Source organism: Petaurus breviceps, unplaced genomic scaffold, assembly GCF_028583685.1.
Source record: "Petaurus breviceps papuanus isolate PSGF00001 unplaced genomic scaffold, PetGlider_PUasm1.0 91041, whole genome shotgun sequence".
Taxonomy (NCBI): Eukaryota; Metazoa; Chordata; class Mammalia; order Diprotodontia; family Petauridae; genus Petaurus; species Petaurus breviceps.
This window is the reverse complement of record NW_027187400.1, coordinates 10,566,185-10,589,862: the sequence shown is the minus strand read 5'-3', so window position 1 is coordinate 10,589,862 and position 23,678 is coordinate 10,566,185. Positions and strand designations below refer to the sequence as shown.

At 48.3% G+C, this 23,678-nt stretch overlaps 2 protein-coding genes across 2 annotated transcripts; both read left to right on the top strand.

Moving 5' to 3' along the window:
* On the top strand, nucleotides 1-23,087 carry LOC138154293 (collagen alpha-2(VIII) chain-like). The gene is made up of 7 exons (XM_069078919.1): nucleotides 1-144; nucleotides 929-1,093; nucleotides 2,582-3,154; nucleotides 4,982-5,078; nucleotides 8,998-9,079; nucleotides 21,481-21,679; nucleotides 22,513-23,087. The coding sequence occupies exons 2-7, from the start codon at nucleotides 934-936 to the stop codon at nucleotides 23,085-23,087; spliced, it is 1,686 nt and encodes a 561-aa protein (XP_068935020.1). The 5' UTR covers nucleotides 1-144; nucleotides 929-933.
* Nucleotides 8,890-13,191, top strand: C1QC (complement C1q C chain). Its single transcript, XM_069078772.1, has 3 exons — nucleotides 8,890-9,079; nucleotides 9,773-9,954; nucleotides 12,027-13,191. Exons 2-3 carry the CDS (start codon nucleotides 9,774-9,776, stop codon nucleotides 12,581-12,583), a joined length of 738 nt encoding a protein of 245 aa, XP_068934873.1. The 5' UTR covers nucleotides 8,890-9,079; nucleotide 9,773; the 3' UTR covers nucleotides 12,584-13,191.
* Nucleotides 23,088-23,678: the final 591 nt, after the last annotated feature.

The window sequence follows — 23,678 nt, the reverse complement described above, 5'->3', positions numbered from 1 at the left end:
ATGTGAAAGTTGGCACCGTCTCTAAAGGAAGGGTAAGGTCATTTCCCTTCAGGCCCTAGTGGCTCCCCTTTCTGGAGGGTGCAGACGGCCAGAGCCAGGCAGTCGGTGGAAGCGTCCCACCTAAGCCCAGTACCCTAGAGGCAGGTAAGACCTGAGAGTTCAGCCCAGCTTAGGGGAACTAGGACCTGAGTTCAGGTCCAGTGAGCTGGGGCTGAGGCTGGGAAATCATTTCCAGGGTCAGGATGCTCCCAAACATTGCCTTGGAAGCATCTGGGAACCAGTCTCATGGTTAGGGGATGAGAAGAATGACCAAAGGATGAGAGGGCTGAGGAGATAGAGCTGGGAGGGGTGGGGTGATGATAGACCTGAATGACAATTGGGGGTGAAGGAAGGGAATTAAGGAATCTGGGGATAAAAGGAATGGAGAGGAGGGAAACTGCTGATATGGGGGAAGGACCATAGGGGAGAATGGGGTGGGAGGAGGATAGAATTTAAAGAGGAAAATGAAAAGAGAAGCAGGCCTCAGGATGTTGGATGGAGGGTCAGTTCAGAAGGAATGTGGGTGGGGTCCCCCATGCTCGATGCCCCCCTCCTCTCCCTTGGCCCATTCTCTGTTGGCCCTCCCTCCCAGCAGAGCACCAAGCCTGAACTTCTGATGCCTTTGCCTCTCAATCCCTTCTCTCATTCCTGCCCTTGGGAGCAGCTCCAGGGGGCCCTCACTTCTGCCACTATAGCCCAAGGAGAGTGGGGGGGGGCTTGCTGCACCTGGTGCCACAGGCCTGCTTAGAGACAGGTGTCTGGCTGTGATATTATCTGGGGCTGGCACAACTGGGATGGGCCTGAATAGGGCAGACTCCTGTGGGCAGGGGGATGAGACAAGGGGATTAATGGGCACCTGCCTCTCCTGGTGTGGCTTTTCTCCCCACAGGCAGCATGGCCTTGTGGTCCTGGCTGGCAGCCTGTATGCTGGCCCTGTGCCTGGGCTCCACCTTGCCACAGAATGTATGCAGAGCTCCTGATGGGCAGCCAGGGAGACCTGGAGCCCCAGGTCTGGATGGGCGTCCAGGACTTAAGGGGGATCGTGGTGAGCAAGGTAAGCATGGCCTCCAGGACAAACACCTTCCTCCCCACCCCAGGCAACCCAGCTCCAGCGCCCAGGGTGAGCTGGGGGGGAAGGGGGAGTGGGGGGAGAGGGCGGTGAGCCCAAGTCCAGGGGGAGGGGGTGGGGGGGGGGAGGGGGCGCGGAGCGGGCGCTGCAGGGGGGGCTGGGTGGGGGGGGGGCACTCAGCCGAGGGGGAGGGGGGCTGTGCAGGGTGAGCTGTGGGGAGAGGGAGCAGTGAGCTGAGGTGTAGGGGTGGGAGCACAGGACTGAGGGGCCTCAGATCGGGACTGAAATCCCAGTTTTGCCACTGGCTGATTAAGTGACTGACCAAGTCTTGCTTGTTTCTGTGCTTCCATTTTTCTTCCCCTCCGTCTCCCCCTCTCTCTCCATGTCTCCCATTTAAAAAAAAATGAAGGAAATGGGCTGCATGATCTTCAAGGTCATTTCTTCTAGCTGTACATTCTATAATTCCCCAAACCCCAGGCCCAGACAGAAGGGTCAATGCACAGAGGCTTGGGACAGGACCCAGCTGAACTTTCAGCTCCCCAACTTCACTAAGCCCAGTCTGATCTCTGTCCTTCAGGGAATGAGAGGAAAGCAAAGGATCTTAGGAAATGGGAAAAACCCATTTAGAGTCAGACAGGATCTCATAGGCCACTTAGTTCAACCCCTTTGTGGATGTGGAAACTGAGGCCCAGAGAAGAGAAGTTACTTGGGCAAGGTCACACAAGTGGTAAGAAGCAGAAGCAGGGTTCCAATTCAGCTTCTCTGTTCCCAAATCCAGTGTTCATTCAACAGCACCTGAATAAATAGGAAAAAAAAGAACTGGGCAATTTGCCCTGATGTCTGTGTTCTGTGGATTCCGAGGATCCAGACAAATAGAGGCCAGTGTGCCCATTCCCCAACTGAGCAAACCAGTTCAGACAGAAGAGAGTGATCCTTCCCTCTTTCATCTCTGAGAAAGATTTACCCAAGCTGTTCTAGCAAATGGGAGAAATGGCAACATGTGGCTTGGGGCCTAGCTTGGCCACTAGCCAGCTGTGTGACCTTAGGGAAGTCAATTTCCTTCTCTCATCATTAGAGTAAGAAGGGTGGGACTGGAGGATCTCAGTCTTTTCCATTACTAATATTCTAGATTCTAACATTCTATGTTTTAAGGCCCCTTCCAGGTATATTCTGTGTTCTAAGGCCCCCCCAGCTCTGACATCCTGTGTTCTAAGGGCCCTCCCAGCTCTGACATCCTGTGTTCTAAGGGCCCTCCCAGACCTGCCTCTCTGTATTCTTAAATTGTGTCTTCTAATGCTTGCAGGTCTTTACTTAAACACAGGCTTTACCCACATGTGACCCATGTCCCATCCTAGGGCACAGTCCTCAAGGTCCCTCCAAAATTGCTACAGCTAAGTTGGGGTCTCTGATGCTCAGACCACAGTCTCCCCAGGTGACTCACACACTCAATCACTGAAATCTCTTTCACAACAGGGGCAGCAGCAGCAAGGACAGGAGTCCGGGGTCTCAAGGGGGATGAGGGGGAACCTGGCCTTCCTGGAAAGCCAGGGAATAAAGGTTTTGGAGGTCCACCTGGTCCCCAAGGACCCCAGGGAATACCTGGAGAGAGAGGCCCCAAGGGAGAAACTGGAAGACTTGAAAACCAGGTCAAGCCAGCCTTCTCAGCAGTCCGGAAAAACCCACCACAGGACAGGAATGTGGTCATATTCGACAGCATCATCACCAACCAGGAAGGCCGCTATCAGAGCAACACGGGCAAGTTTATCTGTAATTTCGCTGGCTACTACTACTTTACCTTCCACGTGGTGTCCACTGGGGACCTTTGTCTCTTCATCGTGACCTCCAAGGCAGGCCAGAGAAGACGCTCCTTGGGCTTCTGTGATAACAACAGTAAGGGAATTTATCAGGTCAACTCTGGTGGCACAGTGTTGAAACTGACTGAGAGGGACGAGGTGTGGATCGAAACCGACCCTCACCGGGGCAACAAGATCTACAATGGTCAAGATATTGACAGTGTCTTCAGTGGCTTCCTGCTTTTCCCCTCCAACTGAATTTGGTGTCCTAGGGTAGTCTTGGAGTGTAGTGCTTGGAATGTCCAGCAAAGACCAGAATTTCAGCTTGCACCCTTCTAATCTTTTCTAGCCACACAAAATCATGACTGGAGCCGGAGGAGGCCTCAGAGGTCATTATGGCCAATGCCTTGATTTTACAGATGAGGAAACAGATCAGGCTGTCAGAGAAATACAGTGATGTAGCCAAGGTTACAGTGATGTGGTGGGATGCCAGCCCAGTGCCACTGCACGATGCCAGCCTGCCGCCTCTTGGGCAAGTCATTTTAAAACAACATCGATTTTTTAGTACTTTAAGAACTTTCCAAAGCATCATCTTCGCAGACACCCTGGGAGGAAGGGAGGAGAAGGGCTACTATCCTTGTTTGTCAGATGGGGAAACTGAGACTAGGAGCTAGAAGACAGCTTGCCCTAAGCCACATGGCCAATGTCAGACCTGGTGTTTGCACTGTCCCACATGGCCTCCACATGTAACCACATTCTCTTGCCCTCTCTGTAAAATGTGAGAAGAAAGCTATTGCAACAACCTGCTCAAAGGCAGGAGGTGATGGACCAGGTAACTGGTCTCTTGAGGTTCTTTCTGGCTCCAGGATCCAGAATGCTCTGTCTCCCTGTCCTTGAGCCCCCAATGCCATAGTAGCTTCCTTCTGTCCCAACCCTGGGGCCATCAAAGCAGCGTCTGAGGATGAGTACTCCATGCCAAAAGCTACCATCTTTGCCTAAGCCTGCCTGCCCTTCTGCTTGGCTCTCCCACTTCTGAAGGTCCTCTCCAGGACTTTGGCACCCCTGTGCTGATGGCTGTCCTCTCTCCTTCTATCCAGTCTTACTCATAGTTTGAAATTTGCCTCTCTCTTCCACAGCCCTGCACCCACCTTGGAAGTCACTCCTTCCAAGACACCTTTGCCTGTCCCTAGATCCCCAGTGCTGAAGGGGGCAGTGATCCCCCTGCATCCTCAGCACAGCATATAACCACCTGAACCAAGGTTTTAATGAATAAACACAGTGATTCCGTTCTTTCTGCCTTCTTCCTATTTTCCTACTGGTATGGGCTAGAGTGGAGATAGGCAAGGATGAGGTGAGGATGGGGTGAAACGCTTATAGGAGAATGAGGCTGAGAGAGGGTGGTCCTAGGGAAGATGGGGCTATAAGACTGGGAAGGGGATATTGGAAAATGTGGAATCAGGAAAAGGGGGATGGGAAAGCGTAATAAGGCCCGAAGGAAGAAGGGGCTGATAAAGGATGGTCCTTGGGAGAATGGGACTAGAAGGATGGGCCTGGGGAGGCATGAGGATGGAAGACTCAGTATGTGGGCCAAGGAAAAGGCACCAGGGATAGGAATAGTTGAAGAGACAGGACCAGGAAGTTGAAGATATAGGAATGGGTGTATAGGGTTAAGAAAATGGAGATAAGGATAAGTTGTATAGACATGGGAATAGGGAACGTAGATCAGGAGATGAAGGGTTGGGGATGGGGAGGTTGGGGAGGAAGATTCGGGGACAGGGAGGGGAGGAAGGGAAAGGGAGCAGGCATTCTCAGGGAGGGTGGAGGGGAAGCCAGCTGCTCCCCTCACCAAGCCACCACTCCCTAGGTCTCTCTGTCCTAAATCCCACCCCTCTCCCCCCATCGCTGGATGAGACCCTCAGAAGCATCTTCAAGGGCTCCTCATTTCTCCCGCCATGTCCTGACACCAAACTGGAAAGGGCGGAGGGGCGGGGGTGGGGGAGGAAGGTGTTGAGAAAGCTCAGAGTGGAGAAAAATGTCCTGGGTGGCCCAAAGCTGGTGACAAACCACGTGCCTCACTCAGGACAGCCATTCTTCACGGGCCATGGCCGCCACCTGCTGGCCAATGCCGGTCTGCGCATGAAGGTCATTACCAGCCGTTCATCGGCCGGGTGCCACAGGTATGAGCGTGGCCAAGGCTGAGATTCTGTCTAGGACAGGCCCACACAGCCTGGGGGGAGCCACAGGGACCGGCATTGGCTCGGTAGAAGCAGAAGTCCAGGGTATCACAGAATCACAGATGGGGGGTGGGGAGGAGGGGACAGAGAAGACGGGACCTTAGAACAGAGAAAGTTAAAATTTAGAATGTTAGAGCTGGAAGGTCCTGAGAGGTCATCTGCGGGTCTAGTTCAATCACCCAACCCACAGAAAAGGAAAGTGACTTAGCCAAGGTCACACAAGTCTCTATGGGTCCGAGTCTGTGAACTTAGCACTCCATCATAATAAGAATAATAAAACCAAAAAAACAATAGAGCCTTAAAGGCTTGTAAAGCACTTTATATATTTTTATCTTTACAACAACCCTGTTAAATTGGGGTTATTTTATCCCTGTTTTACAGGAGAGGAAACTGAAACTGAGAGAGGGTAAGTGACTCTCCCAGGGTCACACAGCTCCAAAGGGTCTAAAAATTCAAAGTCAGGTCTACCTGATTCCTATGACACTTGGCTGACCCTGTCTCCCCACTGGCTTTGGTCCACACTGTACCCCATCTCTTAGGCCTCTACTGCTTAGAGCACAGATTCGGTGTTGTGCATCCAATCATGGGACGAGATCAGGGTGAGCCATTCAGATATACTCTCTCGCCCTGAATTTTCCTACTCCCCCCTGACTTGAGACATGTTCCCCCATCCTGCCACCTTGAATCTCTTTCCTATCCATGAGAAATTCCAAGCATTTTACTGCTTTGTGAATTAAGATATTGGAGGACCTTGAATAAGTGTTAGCTAGAAGAAACAACATAGAACAACACAGAAGAAACAACATAACATCTATGAAGCCATTATGAGTCATTAATACACCTGAGCAAAGATAAGCCAATTAGATTTGCCAGTTTTCTAACAAGGCCTTGAAAGAATAGGATGAAGGAAGGGAGGAGAACGGAGCAGGGTCCTGCCTCTGCCCCTGAGCCCTTGTGTGGCATTGGGGTCACCATTTCCTCTCTCTGAGCCTCAGATTACTCCTATATAGAATATGCAAGTTGAACCAGATGGCCTTTAAGGGCCTTCCTAGCTTTTACATTCTGGGTTCTAAGGGTCCTCCCAGTTCTGACATCCTGTCTTCTAAGGGCCCTCCCAGCTCTAACATTCTGTGTTCTAAGGGCCCTGCCAGCTCTGACATCCTGTGTTCTAAGGGCCTTCCCAGTTCTGATATCCTGTGTTCTAAGGACCCTCCCAACTCTGACATTCTGTGTTCTAAGGGCCTTCCCAATTCTGACATTCTGGGTTCTAAGGTCCCTCCCAGCTCTGACATTCTGGGTTCTAAGGGCCCTCCCAGCCCTGATATCCTGAATTCTAAGGGCCCTTTTAGCTTCAATATTCTGTAATTACCTGATTCCTCCTCTTTTGCAGGAAGCTACACCCCCTCCATCCTGACCTAGGTTCTTCCTAAATCCCCATCCCTTTGCACACCCTGTCATAATGTCCCCCTCATATGGATCAGTCCAGAGATTCTGGGCCTGGGCCATGAATAAGGAGCTTTTCAGTACCCTCTCTCCCCACTCCATCAGGCCCAGTTTTATGCTTCTGCCTGCTGTCACAAGACCTCCAGCCTTCTTGTCCCCAGGCTGAAGCTTTGGGGTGAGTATAAAATGGGCTGCCCCCTAGGAGAGTTGTCACTAAAGCCTCTATGCCAATCCTCCCAGACTGTGAGCCATGCTGAGCTATGCAGAAGCCGGTTTGGGCTGAGCACAGGATCTGAATTCAGGAATGCTGAAACTAAAGCTTAAAATCAACCAGCGAACCTTAATTAAGTGCCTACTATGTGTCCAAAGACAAAAATGAAGCAAACATTTGATTATTGAGAATGAGAAGGCCTATACACTGACTCTAATCAGCTCTTGGAGAGCCCTGAAAGTCAAGCTGGTGAGCCTGGGCTTAATGCTAGAGGCAATGAGAGCCATTGAAAGTGCTTGAGCAGAAGAGGGTCTTTTTGAGATTTAGGAAAATTAATCCTGAAGCCTGTCCAAGGTGGAGAGAGGGGAAGGTTGTACAGGGAGTCGAGAGCTTTCTCTAACCCACCAAAGTCGCCTTTCATCTACTCTGAATATTTTGATTGTTGTTCAGTCATATCTGACTCTCTCTGACCCCATTTGAGGTTTTCTTGGCAAAGATACTGGAGTGGTTTGCCATTTCCTTTTTTTTTTTTAAAGCAATCGGGGTTAAGCAACTTGCTCAAGGTTACACAGCCAGTTATTTTTTGTGTGGATGCCGAGTATCTGAGGCCAGAACTGATCCCAGGTCTTCCGACGCTGGGGCCGGCACTCTTACTCACGGCACCACCTGGCCACCCCTATTGCCATTTCCTTCTACAGCTCATTTTACAGATGAGGAAACTGAGGCAAACTGGGTTAAGTGACTCGCCCAGGATCACACAGCTAGTAAGTGTCTGAGGCCGGATTTAAACTCAGATTTTCCTGACTCCAGGCCCAGGACTCTATGCACTGTGCCACTTCCCCATTCCACTTTGAATATAGTCTTTTTCATTATTTACTTGTTCTCTTCCTCATTAGAATGTAAACTTCTTGAGGTCAGGGACTCTTGTTGCTTTTCTTAACACTAACTTAACACAGTGCCTAGTCACAGGAGCAGGGAACCTGTGGCCAAATTGGTTCTGTGAAGTTTGGATTCAGTCAAAGGACCACTCTTGAGGACCTAGAGGGTCACATGGGGCCTACAGGCAAGAGGCTTCCCATCAGTATGTAGTAAGTATAATAAAGGCTCCTTGAGGGATTGTTTTCTTCCCTCCTACTCAGCTCTTGCATTTATTACATTCAAATCTTACTTCAAAACACTATGTGTGTGTTTGTTGGGATGTGTCTGCCACGTCAAAACAAAATTATTCCATTCTAATGAAGGAGCTGGGGAGGGTAGGTAGGGGAGGGAAGGAGGCTTGCAGTGACTGGAAGACCCTGTTCCAGACAAGAGATCCCCTAACAGAGCCTGGTTCACCAGAGTTCTGATGGAGATGGAGATGGAGATGGTGGCGAGAATGTAGGCCACCCCGTAAGATGAAAAGAACCGGGCTTGTATTCAGAGGTCTTGGGTTTGAGACCTAACCCTGACACCTCATGACTGTGGCATTAGGCCACAAACTCTCCACTGTGGGTCTCAGGGAGTTCACCTATAAAATAAGGGATTTGACAAGTTTGGCCAAAAGGACAAGATGAAGAAATAAACCTGCCTCCCTTCTTGGCAGAGGTGGGGGGCTGGTGGTGAGGAACACTGTCTATCCTGTCAGACTCAGTTCATGGACTGGTGAGCTTTGCTGTGACTTTGTCTCTTTTCTTTTTCTCTTTCCCTCTTTATTTCAAGGGAAGATTTCATGGATAGGGAAGGGAAGAAGGATAAATCCAGAAGGAAAGGTGATATAAAAGGAAGACATTAATAAAAATTAAAAACTGAAAAAAACCCAAGGGCTTGACTTATGGGTTTCTAAGAGCCTTTTCAGCTAACATTCTATGTGAGAATCCTCTCTATTGTAAGATCCTTTTCAGCCCTAATGTTCCAAGTCTGTAAATCACACCATCTGAGTACCAGACCAAGCCAGCTTTGTCCTTCCTCTTGAGAAAGGGACTCCTAGTCCCCCGCACCCCCATATTTGTCAACACAAAGGTTCGAAGAGATCTGGGTGGGTTTGCATGTGGTTAGCCTAGCTCAGCAATCCCCAGAGTCCCTATTTGGGGGAAACAAGTGGAAAAGAGGATGTGAGATCTGTGAGGGAAAGAGGGAGGGAGGAGATGATGGGGGAAGAAGAAGGGACATGGTGTCCCGGGGCTCCCATCCCTCCCCCATTGACCAGACTTCCTCCTGCTTTCTGAGGAGGGAAGCAGCAGCCACTGAGGCACCACTTCTGAGAACAGGCCTAGAGCCTTCCAGCTCCATCCCAAGAGGCAGCAGCCCCCAGGTGAGACTGAGATTTCTCCCTCCCACCATCTTCCCATGGTTGACTGGTTAGCATGACAATATATTGAGGGAGTCAAGGGAAAAGAGGGAGGATGGGGAGAAGGAAAAAGGAGGGAGTTTTCTCATCTATAAAATCATCTCTAGATTATCTTTAGAGATAATCTCCAATATTCTCTGTTCTGAGATCCCTCTCAGACCTGACAATTTATACTCTAATATCTCTTCTGGCTCTGACATTGTATGTTCTGAAGTTTTCCCAAGCTGACGTTCTGTGTGCTAAGAAAGATCCCTTCCAGACTTCATGGTCTATATTCTGACAACATTCTAAATGCCATCATCCCCACAGTCCTGAGACATAGCTCAGGGACTCCTAAGAATCTTACTGAACATAGGAATGAGAGGGGAGGAAAGGATTAAGGGTGGGAGGGCAGGAAAGGTGGAAGTGGAGAAAGAGAGTGGGTCCCATCTTCCTTTCTGAGCCTCAGAGCCTGGGCTCAGGGAGAAAGCCCTTTCTTCTGGAGGGTAAGACTGGGGGGGAGGGGCCCCCAGCTAGCCTAGCTCTGGCAGCTGGACTCCCAGCTTGGCTTTCTATCCCCTGTACCCCTGGTTGTTTTTCTTTGGGGGTAGGGAAGTTCTACTCTCCAACGGGAGAGCCTGGAAGCTTCTTCCTTCATCGGTGCTGGGTTTTCTATAGGATGGATGTGAAGCTCCCTCAGAACCACAGCCTAAATTGGCTCCTGTTCCTCTTGGCCCTTCTGGGAGGGACCCAGGCTGACCCAGCCTCCAGCTGCTATGGGATCCCTGGAATGCCTGGCCTGCCTGGGGTTCCAGGGAAAGATGGCCGAGATGGACTGAAGGGGCCCAAGGGGGAACCAGGTGAGTCCTGCCAGTCTGAGAAAAGAGACTGAAAGGGAAAGAGCAGAGATTGGAGTGGGAGCAGAGGGAAGGGGTTACCTTGGGTCCCAGGTGCCCAGTGCTTGGCTATATAGTATAGTCACCCCTGTTCACAGGAGATGCTTCAGGCTGATGCTAGCAGATGCCCATCCCCTTGGAATGCAAACCTGGCAGGGGGCATTCTATTCCCTGCTCAAGGAGTAGTGAGACTCTCAGGATGCTTCATTCCCTCTCCCCTGAGGGCACAGGACCCCATTCTGGAAGTTCAGAGCTGCCAGGGACCGCAGAAGAGAGGCGAGCTCAGCAACGGTCCTATCCCCTCATTTTACAGATAAGGAAATTGAAATTGAGGCAAAAGACACTTTCTGTGCAAGATCACGGGCCCATTAAGTGGCAGAGTGAGAGCTAGAACCCAGAGTTCCTGACTCCCAGGGCACAGCAATGGTGGCAGCTGCTCACCACTGCCAAACCTGCCTCCCCTACCCTGAGGATCTTAGTCATCAATTAAGCGAGGCAGAGAAAGGAGGGGAGGGGGCCACAGCCCCAGGGGACCAGAAAAGCATGGAGCTGGGATCTGACCACAGAGGTGTGGGCAAAGGGTGGGTAGGGGAAGATGTCTGCTTATATGTATGCCGTGAATTGGGCTTCTAGCTCTATACAGCAGGAAATCAGGGAGAAAGGCTGTCCACAGTGAGGGAGTCTCTTTGTGTGTTTATACATGTGTAGGTTTACGGTACCCCTACACATGACCAAGTGAAACAATATAATGCTAATACACATCCACCTGGAAGTTCAATGTCAGTAGCAAATTGTGTGTCTGTCTGTCTGACAGGCTGTGTACACGTGTGCCTGTGTCCATGTGAATGTGTGCCGGGAGTCTTGTGAACTTTGTATGTATCTGTGTAACTGTATGTCAGTGTAAGACGGTGCATGTGTTCAAGGCTATATACCTGTTCAAGGTGTATGCAAATAATAAGAACGATAGTAATAATAGCTAACAACAATAACACACAGAGATATTGAACACCCAGGTTTACAAAGTGCTGCACACACTATTTCTAATAACTCCTAGTTATAAATCACCTTTATAGAGAGAGCTAAGGTTTACAAAGCAATTTTCACATATATACTCTCATTCGTGGTGCACAACCTGAGGAGGTGGCTGCCATTATTTTCCCCATTTTGCAGAAGGGGAAACTGAGGCTCAGAGAAGTTAGTGACTTACCCAGGGGCACACAGCTGGCAAGTGTCTTAGGTAGGAGTTAAACTGACTCTGCTCGTTTGTCATTCTAAGTGTTCTGAGCTGTGGTGATCTTTATGGAGGAGGTGGGCCCAGAGCTGAGTTTTAGGGGATGGGAAGAATTGGGAGAAAGGGAGACTTCACTTCTGAGAGGAGTCTGATGGGAGGTAAACACATGTATGGGATATCTCCTAAAATATGAAGCTTTCAGGAAATCTTTCTTCCTCCTTGTCCACTCCTTTCTCTTTCTTATAAAACCATGGCACCTGAAAGGGGAAGGGTGGTCCTAGTAAACTCTACCCGAGCAGGAATCCCTTTTATATATAGCAAGAGCATCAGGCATGAATTGAATGCATGTGGAACCTTGGACATGACTCCAAACCTTAGTTTCCTCATCTGTAAAATGGGTGTCAGACTACTCACATTGCCCATCTCAGAGGAATGTCATGAGGAAAGCCCTTAGCACACTATAGGGATGTGAGTTATGGGTTATTGTTCTTGTTCATAACAATAAGCCATGTTTCTGTTAATGTATTCTGAGGTAGTAACAATAACAATATATTTGTACAGCAGGTTAAGGTTTATAAAAGCATCATCCCTGTGACAACCCAGTGAGTGAGACAGTATAAGTATCATTCTTCCCACTCTATAGGCTAGAACACTGAGGCTCAGAGGTGTCATTTTCTTTTTGTCTTTGTATTCCCAGCACCTAACATAATACCTAATATGATACGTGCTTCATAAATTCGCGTTGATGGATTGATGGAGTTCCAGTATAGGGCTGTCCTCTCTGAAATGTCCCATCTTCCTACAGGGATACCAGCCATTCCTGGGATACGTGGGCCAAAGGGCCAGAAAGGAGAACCAGGACTCCCAGGTCACCCCGGGAAGAATGGTCCCATGGGACCAGCTGGGCCCCCTGGTGATGCAGGCTCCCAGGGTCCACCAGGAAGTCCAGGTACCCCCGGCAAATACAAGCTGAAGTACCAGTCGGTGTTCTCAGTGACACGGAAGACCCAGGAATACCCAGAAGCCAACAAACTGGTCAGATTCAACACGAACATCACCAACCCTCAGGGGGACTATGATGTGACCACAGGCAAGTTCACCTGCAAGGTTCCAGGTCTCTATTACTTTGTCTACCACGCATCCCAGACGGCCAACTTGTGCCTCTCCCTGTCCCTGAGTGGTACCAAAAAGGCCACCTTCTGTGACCACTTATCCAACAAAAAGCAGGTCACTTCAGGCGGGGCCCTGCTCCGCGTGGCATTCGGCGAGGAGGTGTGGCTGGAGGTCAACGATTTTAATGGCATGGTTGGCACTGAGGGTTCTGATAGCATCTTCTCTGGCTTCCTGCTCTTCCCAGACTAGGCCCTTAGGACAGCTTGTCTAGCCTTCTCTCTGCCCATCATCTCCCTTGCTTGCCTCACGCTCTTTCTCCTACAAATAGAATGGAAGCTCCTTGAGGGCAGGATCTGGTTCGCTTTTTTTACTCTGTGCTCCTAGGACTTGACACCTAGGAGGCACTTAATAAAAACTTGTTGATTGATTGGAGGGTTCTCCTTCCTCCCTGCCTATCAGCTGAGTCTTTCTGGTCTTACTGTCTTGACCTGACCATCCCACACCAATCTCTCCCTCCCAGGCTCCTGACCCCTTTGTGGCCCGATCTAGCTCTGAGCATAGACTACTCTGGGTTGTAGCTAACTGTTCATGCATAGCTCTCCTGCCTCCAGAATCCAGCCATGAGCTTCTAGAAGGCAGAAGCCACACCAATGGACCTGGACGCAGTAGTGTTCAATAAATGTTGGCTGTGGTGATGATATCTACAAGTCCTAAGTCCTCTGGAAAGCCATCCTGGAAATTATAAGGGGCCCTCGAATATTAAGGAGAATTGTTTGTTGGTTTGTTCTTTAGATGTGTTTTAAGGGTTTTTTGTTTGTTTGTTTCTTCTGCCTTCATTAAAGCTATTAGTACTAAAAGTCATTGAAAATGTGTTTGAATTTTCACAAGTATGTTTGAATGTGGAAGGACAGCCTGGGATGGTGGATAGCAAGCCAGCCTAAAAGCCAGGAAGCTCCCCACCAGACACACACACACACACAAACACACACACACACACATACACACACACACACACACACACACACACACACACACACACACACTGGTGTGATCCTGGGCTAAAACCTCTCAGAGCTCTAGGCAATTATCTAAGAATGTAAAATGCATAGAGGGTGTCAATCTGCATTGGTGGAGGGGATATCCCAACTGGGAATTCCCTATCCCGGGAAATCGTAAGTCCAGCCCCTATCCTTATGTTTTAATGTGAATCTTGCCATACACAGAAGAGCTCACTTAACAAATGACTCATCTATCATCACAGAATCACTCACAGAGGTCTAATTAAAGCATCTGATCATTGTTCTTCCCTGCTGTGCATATTATCCAGTATTTGGTCAATGGCCAGGACACACAAAATACTCTCTAAGAGATATTAAAACTCATTCACTACCCTGTAAGAACCCTGATGAGCCAACTCAATCAACCAGAAAGATCTTGGTTTCTTGAATAGTAAAAAACCAAACAAAAAAAAAAAGTCAGGGAGGGGACAGCTAGATAGTACAGTGGATAGAGCAGGAGGACCTGAGTTCAAATCCAGCCTCAGACACTTACTAACTGTGTGACCCTGGGCCAGTCACTTAACCCTAATTTCCTCAAAAAAAAAGTCAGGGAGGGAGAAAATCTGCATTTTAGTCCAACATCTGAACTCTGATGGAGCTGCGTAGGAAGGGAGTAAACATTTACACAGCACCTATGACATGCCAAGCATTGTGTTAAGTGTTTTATCAATATTATCTCATGTAATCCTCACAATAATCCTGGGGAGTAAGTTGTTATACCGATTTTACAATTGAGGAAACTGAGGCAGACAGACTTGCCCAGGGTCACACAGCTAGTAAGTATCTGAGGCCAGATTAAATTTAGGTCTTCCTGACTCCAGGCCCAGTGTTCTAATCACTGTACTTACTGGCCTTTAGATTCCTTCTCTATAAAAGCAAAGAGTAGGACTGAACCATTGCTTTCTGGTCCCTTCCAGAACTGACAAGTCATTCCTCCTCTCACGCAGAGAAGACCATCATCCCCAGAGCATCATTGATTTCAGTCTAGGAAGGGCCTCTAGGAGCCATCCTGTCCAGCCCTCTAGCTTTAAGATAGGGACAGATATGGACCTGACATTCTAGTGGAAGAAGGAAATCCCAGGTGAGGGAAGTCCATCTCCCAGTGCAAGCCAGCACCTTCTCCAAAACATATAGTTCTAGATGGCTGCCTAGATCACTGACTTATCTAATTAAGCTCATACGTCCAAGATATGTCAATGGGGAGACCTAAACCCTGCCCTTTCTCTATGTAACAGGCCTTCTCATTGTGTAGATAGGAAGCCTGAAACACAGACAGAGTCAGTGTTTCACCTCACATAACAAAGGTAGAAAATGCCTAAACAAACACATAAACCAAAGTCCTCTGACTCCATCTTGCATTCTTTCCAGGAAGCATACCTTGTCTCCCATATGTTGTGTTCTAAGATTCCTCCCAGCTCTGACATTCTGTATGCTAAAGTATCTCCCAGCTCTGACATCCTGTGTCCTAAGGGCCCTCCCACTTTTGACAGCCTGTGTTCTAAGGGTCCTCCCAGCTCTGACATTCTATGTTCTGAGGTCCATTTGAAGTCTAATATTCTAACAGTCTGACTCCCTTCTCCATCTTCCTTCCCTCCACCCCTCTCCCTTACTCCCCAGTTAAACAAGGTATAAGAAACTTGCTGTAGCCCTGAGTTTCAGCAAATCACAAATCCCTGGGTTTCTGTGGAAGCCTTTGATGTTGAATTGATTTGCATACTTTAGGCCATGGTTCCATTAGGTTTCCAACGGAGCTTCTGCCTGAACTGTCCTTGAGTTTCTGGAATGCATCTTTAATCTGACCACCCAGACGTTCTTCCTTTGACCCCACAGAACCAAAGCCAAGACTGGATGTTCAGTGGAGTGAGGAGGACTTGGAGCAGAAGGGAAAAGATGGGAAGAGAGACGCAGAAGAGAGACAGAAGGCTGGAGTCTGGCCATTGCTTGGTGGGGGACAAAGGTCGGGAGAGGAGGCTGCAATCTGGGCTGAAGCCAAAAGCAACCTGGGGGGATTTCTCCACTTCTGTGTCTCTCAGGACACTTCTTTTCTCCCTTTTCCTTTTCTGGCTCAATCTCTTTTCTCTCAAACTCTTAGTGCTATGCTCTGTTTTCCATCATTTCCAGCTCTGCCACAAGAGCATAGATGTAGAACTGTAAGGGACCTGAGAGGCTGAACTGCCCCACTTTATGCCTGAGGAAACTGAGGCACAGGGAGGCCACGTGATTTACCTGAGGTCACATAGCTAACTTTTGAGGCAAGATGGGAAAGACTGGTAATGCTCTGTCCGCTGTGTTATGATGCCTATACATTCTACATGCCAAGAAGCATTGTAGTTCTGACATTCTATGTTCCAAGGCTCTTCCTGGCTCTGACCTTCTGTGTTCTAAGGTCCTTTGCAACTCTGACATCCTGGGTTCTAAGACCCCTCCCAACTCTGACATCCTGTGTTCTAAGGGCCCTCCCATCCCTAACATTCTGTGTTCTAAGGGCCCTCCCAGCCCTGACATTCTGTGTTCTAAGGTCCCTCCCAGCTCTGACATCCTGTGTTCTAAGGACCCTCCCAGCCCTGACATTCTGTGTTCTAAGGTCCTTCCCATCTCTAACATTCACTGTTCTAAGGTCCATCCTAACTTTAACATTCTATAGTCCTATGATTAACAAATTTCAAATTTTTTGTACTATGGACAGATAATGGCTGGAGAGAGAAGGGAATCACTTGGGATGACATATTGGGGAGTGTCAAGTTGGGGAAGGAGCACAGAAATAAGTGGGTTCAGGGGAAGAAAATGGACAAATGACTAAATTGATGTTTTTGCTCTGGGTTATTCCTGCAACTTACAGAAAGATGTGCAGATACAAGTCAGAGCCTGGGGCCCTCATGTGCGTGTGCAGGACAGGGAGTGTGGAAGAAAAGAACAGTTTCAATTTCCCCATCTTCTTCAGAAGATCTTAAGGTCAGAAGGCCTATTGAGTGGGCAAGAGAAGTCAAGACTTTTTGTCCTTGCAGTTGCCCAACTACTGCTGAGCTGGCAGAACTAGACACCCCAAAGCCACAGGGTCAGTCCATTTGCCATAAATATCTAATTGGACTTCCACAACAGGACCTGAAACTGCCTGATGGAGCAGTAAAGAGGGACAGGAAAGGGAAAGGGGGTGTGGGTCTGTGGCCTGGCTCTCTGCCCTGGAGTGGGGGAGGGAGAATGGACACTTCCCCTCAGAGCTCAAAGCAACCAGATTCCAATGAGAGACTCCTGTTATCCTGGGGACCTCTTCAGACTGTAAGAGACTGATCTACCCAGGTAAGCATGAGCTTCAGTGACATAATAGGGATACTGAGTCCCGGTTGGGAGGAGGCAGGGCAAGTATTTGATCCATAGATCTAGAGACCACAGAATGTTAAAAATGGAAAGGACTTTAGAACAGAGACTCTCAGAGCTGGGAAGGACCTCAGTAGATAAAATGGCAGAGCTGGGAAGAACTTTAGAACATGTACCTATTAGGGATGGGAAGGATCATAGTCCAATGTCTCATTTTACAGGCTGTGAAACTGAAACCTACAGCATTCAGTTAATGGAAGAGCAGGGACTAGAGCCAGGTCTCTCAAGCCCCTGCTTCTGTCCCCTCCGCTAGCTTTAGCTTAGAGGCTTGTGCATTTCTGTGCACCTCAACTCTCATGCTCTCTGATTTTGGTTGGAATTCAGAATTGCTGGCTTCCTGAGAAGTCTCTCTCCTTCTTGCCAGTTCCAAATCGTCTGAAGACAAATCTTTTCTTTCTCTAGCACTCTACCTCCAGCCCCCCGATGACTAGATCCTGTTTCATCTTATTGTTTTATAACTCTCCGACTCTCTGACCTCTCCTAAAAGAGATAGGGACTACCCATCGAGAGAGATTAATAATTGGTCATCACAGAAACCCAGGCTAGCAGAAATGACAGAGAAATGAAAGGGAGATCTGGATTCTCATCCTGGACTTTACCACTAACTTTCTGCGTAAACTTAAGGAAGTCACTGACTGCCCTTGGGCCCCAGTTTCTTTATCAATTAAATGACAGGATCTGGGGAGTCCCTTCCAGCTCCAGTAGTCTGAGGCAGCCATGTAACATGTCTGAGACAGAACTGTAATGTGAAGATATTGCTTTGATAACCCACATTTGAAATGGGTCTAACACAGACACATTCGGCATGTGCCTCAGGGTTAGGAGAACTAGAGGGATGGAGAACTGAATCTTGACTCAAAAGACGTTGGTTAGAGTCCTGACTCCCCCACTTCCTATCCATGTGGGGAGGGAAGCAAACATTCATTAAAGACCCACTCTGCGCCAGCCACTTTGCTAAGTGCATTCTCACTTGAGCTTTACAACAACCCTGAAAGTTAGGGACTATGATTGTCCCCATTTTACAGTTGAGGAAACTGAGGCAGAGCTTAAGTGACTTTCTCCCAGAGTCATACTGCTAAGTTTCTGAGGTTGGATTTGAACTCAGGACTCCTGGACTCCAAATTCCAGTGTATCAACCGGCCTGTGACCTTGGGCAAATTGTTTCCTCTCTCCAGGCAGGTCTCAGTTTATCCATCTATAAAATGGGGACATTAATACCTTCACTACCTTCATTTCAAGCATCTTGTGAATTTCATGTGTGAAAGTTCTTTGTAAGGTAAATCACCCAACTCTTCCAAACTCTCCCAAAACTCTCTCAAAAAATACTGTATATTTATGACCAGGCTTGACCCAGAAGAAGAGATGAGAAATAAGATGAGAAAAGTATGCCTCTCTATTTTCCTTGGGAAGGTGAGGGACTTTGGGGTGTTAGACTTGCCTGATTTATTACTTAGTTTTCATAAAAAGCTTCCCCCCTTTAATTCTTTGTTACAATGGATGGCTCTTTGGGGAGAGGAAAGGAGATGATATATTTGGCAATGTTAGCCTATAGTAAGCTATCAACAAACAGTAAAAACAATTTTTAAAGAAAGTACTCTGTAAACTCTAAATCATCACCTAACAGAAGTGGTGGCAGACTGGACAAGGAAGGAGGAAAGAAGGGAGGGAAAGGAGGGAAGGGAGGGAAAGAAGAGAAAGAGGAGAAAGAAGAAGAGGCGAAGAAGGATCCAAAAAAAGTAACTAGGCCATAAGGCTGAGGTTTCAGAGAGGCCGACTGCAGCTCAACATGAAGAAATCAGAGCTATACCTGGGCTGCATTGGGAAGCAGTGAACTCTCCATCACTGGTTGGTCTTCAGCCGGAAGCTTAATGTCCACTTGTCAGAAATGCTATCAAGGGGATGTCTGCTCAGATACCTGTCAGGCTACAGAACCCTAAGCTCCCCATTAGACTGTAACCTTCTTAAAAGGAGGAATCATTTCGTTCCTTTGCTTGGCATCCCCATTGCCACACACAGAGCCTGACCTAGAGCAAGTATTTAATAAGTATTTTGGGGAGGAGGAGGCAATGGGGGTTGTGTCCCAGGGTCACAAAGCTAGTAAGTGTCTGGTGCTGAATTTTAACTCAGGCCCTCCTGACTCCAGGACCCATGCTCTGTGCACTATGGAGCCACTTAGCTGTCCCTAATACATACTCATTGACTGATCTCTTCCAACACTGAAATGCAATCCTTTGAAAATAATGGTGGTGGTGGTGAGGATGAGGATGGCAGGGGATGAAATTAGAGGTGGGGTATCACCCCAGCCACACATTCAGGCATAGGTCGGGTTTGGGAAATCTCTTTGAATCCCTCATAGCAAACAGCTAAGTGATCCCACTGGGAACTGAAGGCTGGTGGGGCTGGACAGCTCCCAGCTGACTATTGGCAAGATCAATCTCAAGAACAGCAGGAGAGCTGCCTGCCTCAAGGTCCTCCCACTGGAGCCAAGGAGATGAGACCAACCAGGGAGGTCGTGGGTTCCCTGTCCCTGGAGGTCATTAAGTGAAGGCTGGATGGCTATTTGTCTGGGTTGGTGGAGAGGGGATTCTTGCTCAGGTAAAGGTCAGGCTAGTCTCTCCTCCTGCCCTAAGATTTTGTGACTAACATTCAACAAGCATTATTAAGCCCCTGCTCCTATGCACCAGGCATTGGGCATACAAAGACAAAAAGGAACCCTGTCCACAAGTCTATTGGACAGATAGTGATACAGGACAGTGCTTGATAAAGGCCACATGGGTGGTACAGACAGTAAGTGCTCAGAGTAGTGAGAGGAGGTGAGTGTGAACTAAGTCTTGAAAGTCTGGATGTGGAGGGACAGAGAGGGAGGAAAGAGAGCATTCTGGAGAGAGGGAAAGGGATAAGCAAAAGCATGGAGGTGGGAAAAAGTATTAGTAGACTAAGCTGTCTGAAGCAGAGGATTTATATTGGGGAGAATTACAGAATGTTAGAATTTAGATCTGGAAGGAATCTAGAACATAGAAAGTACTTTAGAACCTAGAATGTCAGAGCTGAGAGGGGCCTTATCACACAGAATGTCAGAACTGGGAGAGGTCTTAGAACAGAGAGTGTCAGAACAAGGAGGGTCTTTAGGACACAAAATTTTGGACCTGGACAGGAATAGAGGAACATTAGCAATGAAAGGGACCTCAGAATGTAGTCTTTTAAAGAGAGAAGGGGCCTTAGAGCAGAGGAATGGAAGGAAATGGAAGGAACCTTAGAATCCTAGAACGTGAAATGTCAGACCTAGGAGGAACCCAAAAAATGGTCTTGTCTAACTCCCTCACTTTACCGATGAGGGCACTGAGGAGATGCAGTGCTTTTCCCAGAGTTCCCTAGCTAGTAAGCAAGGGGACCTAGATTCTCACCCATTTCCTGCCCACAGGATGAAATGAGACTTGGAGTTAGACAGTGGAGAGCCTTGAATGCCAGGTAGAAGACTGGGCAATGAAAGTTTTTGAGCAGTTAGTGACCTGATAAAAACTGTGGTTTTGGAAGGTATACAGAATTCAAAGCTGCAGCAGAATTGAGACATCATCTAAATCTAACTCCCTGAGGAAGAAAATGGAAGCCCAGAGAGGAAATGGACCTTTCCCAAAGGGCTGCCAAGCCTTCTCATTTCTATCTTCACAATACCACTTGCTTATATGTACTCCTTTCCACTCACATGACCACTGCCTCAGTCCTGGCCTCATCATCCCTCACCTGCACTATTGCAGTGGCCTCTCCATTGGGTTCCCTACCCCAAGTCTCTCCCAACTCTTCGGCATCCTCCACCAAATTGCCAAAGTGATTTTCCTAAAGCACAGGTTTGATCATGTGACCACTCCCATTCCCAGCATATCTCCAGGATCAGTATCAAACCACTTGCTTGGCATTTAAGATTCTTCCCAACCTAGCCCTCTCCTACCTTGCTACAGCTCATCCCCCTCCCAAAACTCCACAATCCAGACCCACTGGCCTCCTTGGGTGCTCCTTGCCCATGACAATCTGGCTCAGTGCCTTGGCACTAGCTGTCCCTATACCTGGGTGCTCTCTCCCCTTACCCTCTGAGCACATTGGCTGCCTTTAAGACTCAACTCAAACACCACCTTCTACAGTTGATCCCTTTCCCCAATTCTCAGGTGCTTGAGCCTTCCCTTCCAAAATGTCTTCCCATCTAGTCTGGTCTGTCTTGTATGGACCCATGCTGTCTCTCCCACTAGAATGTAAGGTCCTTGAGGACATAAGGAACCCTGTTCTTACTTTTCTTTGTATATGCAGTGCTTAGCACATAGGTATAAATGCCTGGGGGGTTTTGTTGTTTTTTGTTTTTTGCTTTTTGGAGGGCAATTGGGGTTAAGTGACTTGCCCAAAGTCACATGGCTAGTGTGTCAAGTGTCTGAGGCCAGATTTGAACTCAGGTCCTCCTGACTCCAGGGCTGGTGCTCTATTCACTGTGCCACCTAGCCTCCCCAATGCCTATTTACTGATTGATATGTTTCCGATGGTAATGCTGAGAACATTTTTTTCTCTAACTGAAATGCCTAGAATCAGAGAAAGTCACCTTAAGCTCTCCCCTGGCTCTTTGCATCCCCTAAGGACTGAGGAAAGAAATGTGTGGGTGTGTGTGTGTGTGTGTGTGTGTGTGTGTGTGTATTTATCAGGGTGTCTGTGTGTGTCTGTTCATCCCTCTAGGAGGCAGCAGCAATAGCAGAGATGAAGATGGGACCTTTGGAGTGGGCATTGGTGGCGTTGCTCCCACTGACCCTAACTGTTGTCACAGTGAGTGAAGTCCCCTGCACTGGGCACCCTGCCATCCCAGGGATTCCTGGAATACCAGGGGTGTCTGGCACCAATGGCAAGGATGGTAGCCCTGGGATAAAGGGAGAGAAAGGTATGGATGTTATCTGTGGCTTGGATTATCAGAGAATTTCCTTCCCCCAACCTCCTCCCTTCTCTCCAAGCCTTCAGGGCTTGCTCTCCCTCCACAATCCCTCCCCCCCCCCCCAAACATGGGTCGGGGAATTAATCCCATTGGAGTGAGGTTGGGGGTGGGGCATAGGGGAAGGAATGATATCTTTCTGTATCCCACCCCCCAAAAAGAACCCAAGAATCAACAGGGATATCGATGATATAGTGGTAAAAGAGCTGACCTGTCAGCCCCTACAGCCAGTTTGCTATATTACTTGAGCCAATCATTTCCCCCCTCTGACACTCAGTTGGGCAATGAAAGCTTTTAAGCAGGTAGTGCCCAAACCAATAAATGGGTTTCCTTCCAGTTCTAACATTCTTTGGAAGGTGCCTTCCAACCCTAACACCTTTCCATTTCTAAATCCATAACCCTAATATTCTATGTTCTAATGTTTCCTCCAGCTTTAACATGTATGTCTGTTCTAACTCCAGTATCCCACATTCTGAATTCTATTTCCTTTTTATTTATATCATAAAGTACTTTCTGGCTCGAACATTGCATGTTGTAACATCTCTTCCAGATGTGACACTCTGTGTTCCGTGTTCTAATATTGTATAGCTCTCAGGTCCTTTCCAGCTCTAATGTTCTGTGTCCCAACACCTCTTTCCATTCTTCTGATCTATGCTCTAGGGTCTGACATCCTCCTGAGGCCCTTTCTATCTCTAACATTGCATTTTTAATGGTGTGTATAATGATTAAGTGATTCTCCCCCAGGTTTGTGAATTTAACCAACTTCCTTTTCTCTGATTTGTCAGGGCTGCCGGGAGTGTTTGGAGATTCAGGAGAAATTGGGGAAAAGGGAGATCCTGGGAGCCCTGGAAACCCAGGGAAAGTTGGTCCGAAGGGTCCCGTTGGTCCCAAAGGCTTCCCTGGTCCCCTGGGTCCCCCTGGGCCTCCAGGTGAATTTGGAGACTATAGCAACGTGGTGAAGTCAGCCTTCTCTGCCTCGAGGAGCATCCACGGTCAGCTGCGGAAGGACCAACCCATCCGCTTTGACCGAATAATCACCAGGGAGGGCAGCGATTATGAGCCCCGGAGTGGCAAGTTCAGCTGCCGGACCCCAGGAATGTACTATTTCACCTATCATGCCAGCTCACGGGGCAACCTATGTGTCATCCTCACCAAGGCGAACCGAGGTGCACCTAAGGAGGCAGTGGTGACCTTCTGTGACTTTGTCTACAGCACCTTCCAGGTCACCACAGGGGGTGTGGTCCTCAAGCTGGCAGAGGGGGATTCCGTGTGGCTGGAAGTCAATGAAAAAAATTCCCTGGTGGGGTTGGATGGGGCCAATAGCATTTTCTCTGGGTTCCTGATCTTCCCTGATGTGTGATCTGTTAACCCTGATTCTGTCTGCCCCTATTCTTCCCCTCACTGAATCCCCCCCCCCAAACTAATTTGACTCCACATAAAAATAAAGAATTTTAGAGCTACAAAGGACCTCAGAACATAGCATGTCCGAGCTGGAAGGGCCCTTAGAGCACAGGGGATGTCAGAGCTGGGAGAAACCTTAGAACACAGGGTGTTAGAGCTGGGAGAGGCATTAGAACATGGAATTAAAGAGCAGGGAGAGGCCTTAGAACATGGAATGTCAGAGCTGGGAGGGCCCTTAGAACACAGGATGTCAGAGCTGGGGGGGGGGCGGCCCTTAGAACATGCAATGTCAGAACTGGGAGGGTCCTTAGAACAGAGAATATCAGAGCTGGCATGACCTTTAGAATATAGTATTTTCTAGTTAGAAGGGGCCTTACAATATTGGATGTCAAAAATGGAAAGGACCATGGAATGCCAGAGAAGAAAGGGACTTTAGTGGTAATCTCTTCCAATCCCCTTATTTGCAGATTAGGAAATTGATGCCCAGGGAAGTAATTAATTTGCCTAAGGTCAAAGAGTAGCAGAGCTGAGATTTTGATCCAAGTACCCT

Excerpts from the sequence above, each read along its gene's own strand:
- C1QC (XM_069078772.1), top strand. The coding sequence starts at position 9,774 with ATGGATGTGAAGCTCCCTCAGAACCACAGCCTAAATTGGCTCCTGTTC. Across the intron at positions 9,955-12,026 it reads GGGGCCCAAGGGGGAACCAG|GGATACCAGCCATTCCTGGG; the intron begins GTGAGTCCTGCC and ends ATCTTCCTACAG.
- LOC138154293 (XM_069078919.1), top strand. The coding sequence starts at position 934 with ATGGCCTTGTGGTCCTGGCTGGCAGCCTGTATGCTGGCCCTGTGCCTG. Across the intron at positions 1,094-2,581 it reads GGGGGATCGTGGTGAGCAAG|GGGCAGCAGCAGCAAGGACA; the intron begins GTAAGCATGGCC and ends CTTTCACAACAG. Across the intron at positions 5,079-8,997 it reads TCATCGGCCGGGTGCCACAG|GGAAGCAGCAGCCACTGAGG; the intron begins GTATGAGCGTGG and ends CTTTCTGAGGAG.